At 47.5% G+C, this 7500-nt stretch overlaps 1 protein-coding gene across 1 annotated transcript in view; it reads left to right on the plus strand.

Annotated features, from left to right (window-relative positions):
* LOC311325447 (TGF-beta receptor type-1-like) overlaps positions 1–7500 on the plus strand; it is a 23784-nt gene that overhangs the window by 12006 nt on the left and 4278 nt on the right. Inside the window, exons 3-6 of the mRNA XM_084458155.1 lie at positions 3129–3365; positions 5239–5469; positions 5712–5879; positions 6260–6416. Of these exons, the coding sequence (XP_084314281.1) occupies positions 3129–3365; positions 5239–5469; positions 5712–5879; positions 6260–6416 (793 nt within the window). The remainder of the gene's footprint in view (positions 1–3128; positions 3366–5238; positions 5470–5711; positions 5880–6259; positions 6417–7500) is intronic.

The raw sequence follows: 7500 nt of genomic DNA on the forward strand, positions 1-7500 counted from the left end.
GCCCCTGTCTGCCTCTCTGGGGGCCTGGCCTCGCCCCTGTCAGCCTCTCTGGGGGCCTGGCCTCGCACGAGAACCAGACAGACAAGAGTTGAGAAATACTTTGGAATGTCAACAGAGATTTTATCATACAATCTGTTTGCCTGTCTTATCTGTCTGTAAGCATTGTATACATATTACGCAAGAGTGGGTGTGAGTATGTGTGTATATTAGGTGTCACATGCCAAAAAGAATTGCATTAATCATATAGTTTAAAAAATAAATAAATAATCATGGATTAATGCAATTCTGCCCTAATTAAAAGTGTTTTTTAACATTTCCAAGAGGGATTGATCTTTGTGTTGTATTGTAGAGGGTATTTAGGGGAGGAACATACCGTTATACCCATTTCATGTTTTTATTAACATCTCAACCAATAAGCATGCGGCCTATAGAGCACTAGGAAGCAAGTTCAATATAACCAGGATATCTTTTCATCAGCTGTCTTGATTAAACCTAACGACCGCAGTCACGCATAACTGGTGTCACAATGGTGGTTATCAACTCGTTAACCCAAACCAGGTATTCCCAATCTGGCTCTGAGGTAAAAGGGGTGGTGTTCGCACGATATGACCAATTGAAAAATGTTGTCAAGAGCGTGGACGGCAAGCACACAGGGCCAATATAGCTCCGTCCACCGCAGGATAACCAATACAGCCCCGTCCACCAGTACTGCTGCCAAAGGCAGGAAGGAAAATATTGCCGACTGTGTGAAATCGTATTTAGGCTCGTCACTGTCCCATCGTGAGTGCACAATTGTGGACGTTTGTGGACAAACGTGTTGTGTGTAATATATGTTTGTGAGACGTGATGTGTTGTCCTCCTCTGTTTCTATGTATAGAGTCGATTTGTGCAGCAAACGAGTCCAAGACAAATTTCCCTGAGGGGACAATAAAGTATATTCTATTCTATTCTACAATTAGATCTGACTACAATTACGATTGTGTAGGCTATGCCATGAAGCTAATGCTGAGATGTATATTTATGCCGTTTAAGATGATTCTTTCAGCTGCAGCTCCAGTGAGCCTTGCAAAGGGACAACGCTTAATTGTTAAGTGTTTATAGTTTCAGGTTGAAGCAGACAATGTGAGGTTTCTATACAAGAGGAGTTTAGAACTTAATTAAAAGAAGAAGGAAAAAAAAGCTTGAGGTGGAGGAACTAGAGTAGACTATGAAAAGAAGGTATTTTAGTCACACCATTTATTTCCAGGCAAAGGTAACGATTAAACTAAAATGTATTTCTCTATGTTCCTAGGAATGGGAGTAGGCTATTAATCAACAAACACTTCAATGGAATAAAAATGTGTTTCTGCCTGGTTCTCTGTCTCACCCACAGCTTCCATGAAATGAGTGATCAAACACAAGTCAGTACATAGCCTACGGCCTTTTGTTCGGTCTGTAAAAAGTCTTGGCTTCCTAAAAGAACCTCTCACTATTCGCGCACTGAGGTCCAGGGGATCTCCTCGAAACAGTGATGCCATTTTTCCAAGTGAATTGATTAGTGGTGGGTTAGCAGGTGGTGCTTCATATGTTTTGACCAGTAATCCGCAACGTAACCTGCTCCGGAGCCAATCAGATCAACTGCTCCTCGAATCCCATATAGACCCAGGTTGGATGTTGCCTCCGTGTGCTCGGATTGTGTCGTTTTTAAACGGGGAGCCATCGAAACGGCGCCCGCTATGACGAGGTGAGAAAGAGGGGAAAAAAGAGAGAGAAGGCGTGTCGTGCAGTAGCTGCCAACCTTCAAACTATAGTCAAGTAGCTCGTCTGACATGAATTGCTCTGCACAATAATATTTTGTCAAGAGTGGATGAACGCTCTGTTTATTCTCCCGGCTTTCTGCAACTTTTTCAATTTTCCTGTTCACGAGAGAACCATGTGAGACTCACAGCCTGACAGCAGGCCCTGGCACTGTGAGCGCAAAATATGGAGCACCTGAGCCATTCCCCCTGCTGATCATCTGTATCTTTTCTGTAATAGGCTACGGTATACTTGTCAGAGAAAGCCAAAGAGAGTTTTGTCGGCCTGTAAAAAGTCTATCCTTCCTAAGAACCTCTCACTGAGGTCCATGGGTTCTTCTAGGAACGGCGCTATCATTTTCCAAGGAAATTGATTGTTCAGCGGGCGGCGCTTCATACTCTGGGGCGGTTTAGCTCTGCCGCACAAGTTACCATGGCGATACAGCCCCGGTAAAGAGTGAACGACCCTCGTGACGCTGAGCACCCAGGGTTAATCCTGAAGTTACCTCGCTCGCCCCATACTCTGACACATACAGTCGGCGACGATGAATCACAGGATGTTCTCGTGTGAAACTGCGTCCTCAGATCCGTGTGGTGGCTTTGTCTGACCCCATTGGAGAAGTACTCCGCACTCCTGTTACCCTGTTCCCGTTCAGAGAAACGACACATCGTCGCTTTCACTCTCGTCACGTGTCCTCCTGAATGTCGTCAGTCCCCCCGAACGTGCGCCCGCTTAGCGAGGACAAATCAAACCATGAGCCGTTACAGGGGGACATCCCTGGTATACAGGGTTTTTCTGGCGCCCCCCAAAGAGATTTTAGCCAGAGCCAAATGCTAAAAACTGAGAATAAAAATAGCAATTCAAATCCTCTCCAAATGTGTTTAATAGCTTGGTTCAAGTGCAGTCCATCCCTCTTTCTTGCACTGTCCATGGTTTGACCACTAGTAATCGAGATGATTAATAGACAGGTTATCAGTATCTTAAACATTTGGTCTTCATATCCATTTTGTGTCGTGTCGGGAGATTTCCCGCGATTGTGAAAAGTGAGCTCAGTCAGAACGACGGCAAAGAATATAGGCCTATACTGTATACGCTGGTAGGCTACTCGGCATAGAACGGAGGTTCCCCCCAAAAATTGTGTGCGTATCACCCCCCAAAGACCCATTCTGAGCCAGGAAAACCCCTGGTACCTGTATATCGATCAATTAATCAAAGCTTTATTTGTATAGTGCATTTCATACCCAGAGGCAACACAATGCGCTTTACAGAGAACAATATATATATATACTCCGTAGAGTGTCTGTTGGCCACCTCTGACCTGGTGCCCCCCCCCCCCCCCCCCCCCCCCCCAGTGCCGACCGTGCGGACGCCGCCCCTGAGCCCGGTGATGCTGGCGGCGGCGATCGCGGGGCCGGTGTGCGTGCTGTGCCTGGTGCTGCTGGTGGTGGTGTACGTGTGCCACAGCCGCGCCGTGCTGCACCACCGCGTGCCGGGCCAGGAGGACCCCGCCCTGGACCACCCCTTCATGGCCGACGGCTCCACTCTCAAGGACCTCATCTACGACATGACCACCTCCGGCTCCGGATCAGGTAGGGCGGGGGGGTGTACTGAGAGAGAGAGAGAGAGAGAGAGGGTGTGTGTGTGTGTGTGTGTGTGTGTGTGGTGTGGGGGGGGTGTTGACTTAAAGGGGTAGTGTGCTATTTTGGACATTGAGCCCTATTTGTGGTCTGTCTACCATGAACCTGAGTAGGGATGGGGATCGATCCAGTGAAGCGATTCCTTGGAATCGTTAGCCAAAATCCTTAACGATTCAGCTATCGATCCTGTTGCTCCCATGGAGGACTATGTGCAAGCCATGCCAAACACCTAAAAATATTCGGATTGCGAGACATTTCACAGGAGAGCATATTGAGACAGGTAGGAGTACATCCTGTGCTTCCCATCTCGGAAAAGCACATTTTATCATACAGTAGTTCTCAACGCATTTACATATGCCCCATTGACTTCTATTGTAGCTCAGTGAGAGCCTGCAGAAAAACTGCAGCTAGCTCAATACTGGAACAATCAGTGAAATGATGGTTCATGTTCATGGTAGACAGACCACAAATAGGGCTAAATGTCCTAAATAGCACACTACCCCTTTAAGTTCTTTTAAATATCTGAGGTGAGTTGGAGTCAACTGAAACTTTCCAACTCCACAAAGCAAATCAGATCAACTGCCCCTCAAGTTCCATATTGACTCAGGTTGGATGAAGTGACTTACAGTATGACAGCACACCGACACTAGGGGAAATAAGTGACGTCGTAACCGGCGACCTTCAAACTATAGTCTACGGTTAGTGGCTCGTCTGGCATGAATAGTTTCGAACGTTTAGATTCTGTCAGGAGTTGAATGCGCTGTTATTCGACCAACCGTTTCCAAATGTTCCGCTCAACATACGCCTGAGTGTCTGCCAAGAGAGCAAGCCAAGGCTACACAGGCACATTGCACTCGCATATCGGCAGGACATCTTTTGATGAATAAATAAATAAATAATTGTTCTCAGTCCTAGGGCTCGTACATGACCTTGGCTACACTTGGATACAGACTGGCTGTGTTGGTGAAGAGACAGCACACCTTTATAATGAGTGTCCTTGGCCTACAGCTCCTGAAGTTGAATGTCTAAACGGCAGTATTAGTTCCCTGGCAGGATATTGGCAGAAGGGAGCAGAATGAGACAAGCCTCTCAGCACAAGAACCATTGCTGGAATCACTGGAGATGATTCGACCATACTACCATACTAGATACTGTATTTGCGTTTATCCGAGGCACAATTATTGCTAGTTGAAAACATTATTAGGGCCCGAGCACTGGCGGTGCGAGGCCCTATTGAAATTGTACGGATTATTCTCCTCCTTCTCCTACCTTCTTCTTCTCCCCAAACAAATGCCTTTTTGACGGCCTAAACATCGATGAAAACGCATGAAACTTTGCAGATACATCAGTCCCGGTGAAAAATGTGATATTTCAGGGCTGACTGAAATGGGCGTGGCAAAGTGCCTCAAGAGCGCCCCCTGGAAAATTTAAAATGGCGAGCCCCACCTTTCAGTTTGATGTAGGCGAACGAAGTTCGGTGGGCATATGTAGTTCATCAAGACACACTAAAATGTCTCTTGGAGCTATACCCAACATCCAACGGGAAGTCAACCATTTTGCTCTTAATGTGAAATTGTTTCCTTGTTTTTACCATTACCATGCCTTGTACTCTAATTCCTCCTCCTACAGATTTCATCCGATCAACTTCATATTCAGTCACCTTTGTGATCAAAAGTTATAAAAAAAAAAAAAAGTTTTCACCAACACCCTTGCCGTGGCAACCTGCCAAATTGACATTTCGCCAATTTTTGCAAATTGCAGACATACTCTAGTTTATATCTACTATAGTTTATATCAACCCTGGCCTCGGTGTCTCCCCCTGCAGGTCTGCCCTTGCTGGTGCAGAGGACCATCGCCAGGACCATCATCCTCCAGGAGAGCATTGGGAAGGGCCGCTTCGGCGAGGTGTGGCGGGGGCGCTGGCGCGGCGAGGAGGTGGCGGTGAAGATCTTCTCGTCGCGCGAGGAGCGCTCCTGGTTCAGGGAGGCGGAGATCTACCAGACGGTCATGCTGCGCCACGAGAACATCCTGGGATTCATCGCCGCTGACAACAAAGGTAAACAAACCCCCCCCCCCCCCCCGCCCGGGACGTTTTGACGGCCGTGCCCTTTGGCAGGTATGGACGGCCATGGCATCTTTCCAATGGCGTCAAGTTTATTTCTTGTTTACCTTGCTGTCGGCGTCATGTCAAGGTTGTCCCTGGAGACTTTAAAAACTTGCTCCGTTCCTCCCTCCCTCTCTTTTATTCCCTCTTCTCCTTCCTCTGCTCATCTCTCCTCCCTCTCTCCCCCCCCCCAGATAACGGGACATGGACCCAGCTGTGGCTGGTCTCAGACTACCACGAGCACGGCTCTCTGTTTGACTACCTGAACCGCTACACTGTCACTGTGGAAGGCATGATTAAACTGTCTCTCTCCACCGCCAGCGGCCTGGCACACCTCCACATGGAGATAGTGGGCACGCAGGGTGAGTTACAAACACACACACCGTTTCACCCTGCACAGGGGTGTGTGTGTGTGTGTGTGTGTGTGTATATGTGTGGATGGATAGATAGATAGATAGATTTATAAAGCTGCTAATATCTATCCGATGCTTTACTCGTCTGCCACAACTATGTAATAATGTCTTTTAATTGAAATATCTTAATTTGGGGGCGAAGTGATATGCGCTTAATTGTGATTAACTGGACAAATTAATTACAGATCATGTAATTGGATTCGTTTTTTTAATGGAATTGAGAAGGTCGTGTAAGGTGAAGCGAGCAATTTAAACGCATACCTGTACAGTACACCGACTTCCCATGGTGCACCTGTGGCCCGCGCGCGCTCAGCCCGTCTCTCCCGCAGGAAAACCGGCCATCGCCCACAGAGACCTGAAGTCCAAGAACATCCTGGTCAAGAAGAATGGCACCTGCTGCATCGCCGACCTGGGATTGGCCGTCCGCCACGACTCCGCCACGGATACCATCGACATCGCGCCCAATCACAGAGTAGGCACCAAGAGGTAATAATAGCGGGCGTGCATCACACACACACACTCTCTCTCACACACACACACACACAAGGAGAATCTATGCTTCAAGGCTGTGAAGCCGTGGGGGTTGATGCTGATGTGAGGGTGTTGAGAGCTGATCTGAAAGAGAGGGGGGTAGGGGGGGGGGCTGGAGTTGACGTGGGGGGGCGCTGTGGAAGCCTGTCACGGCCAATCCCTTACAGGCACCGACGAGGCACTGATGCACACGCAGGCAGAGAGAGACAGGCAGGCAGAGAGAGAAAGAGAGAGAGAGAGACATGCAGGCAGAGAGAGACAGGTAGGCAGAGAGAGAAAGAGAGAGAGACATGCAGGCAGAGGGAGAGGGAGTTAACCGAAGAGCATTCAATGAGTTCAGACTCGGACTCATTTTCTTGGACAATCCATTTGGTTATATAAACCAAGCGCCAAGGACAGCTCTTCCATGGCTGCGCTCTCAACGGAGAGTTTGGATACTTGATTCTGATTGGCTAGCATAACAATTAGTATTAATGCGCCGCCAATCTCATTGACGAGGCCATTGATAAGATCAAGCGGTAGGCTATGCTTTGCATAGCAACCACTCGCAGCAACCTCGCCTTTTTCATATCCTATTACAAAAACGCACTCATCAGTCCGACTCCAGCACTTCCACACCCCTACCAGCAAATGCGAGTTCTCTGGAGAAGTGTTGTAATAACTGCACCATAGCTGGAAATATTCAAATAAACGTGAACCACCCGAATTATTCCTTATGGTTTATGTGAACAAGGCCAACCCAAATAGGCGCGAGAGCCTATGTTGCCTGGCAACCATTTAATTCAGAACTATAGCCTATCGCGTAAGATTATGTAAATACTAAAATGATAATAATGATTGGTAAATAAATGATTGAATGTTACTACTGTGTTTTTGTGAATATATATATAAATATATGTAGTAACCTTTGTAGAAAAGCAATTGACCACTCGAAGCAGTGGGTTACACGGGATTTTACAATCCGCTATCGCGTCGGGCCTAACAACGCCCCGTAGCTGTGGTCAAATCCTGTATAACCCACTGCCTCTCGTGGTCAGTT

The sequence above is a fragment of the Borostomias antarcticus genome, assembly GCF_949987555.1.
Source record: "Borostomias antarcticus genome assembly, chromosome: 24".
Taxonomy (NCBI): domain Eukaryota; kingdom Metazoa; phylum Chordata; class Actinopteri; order Stomiiformes; family Stomiidae; genus Borostomias; species Borostomias antarcticus.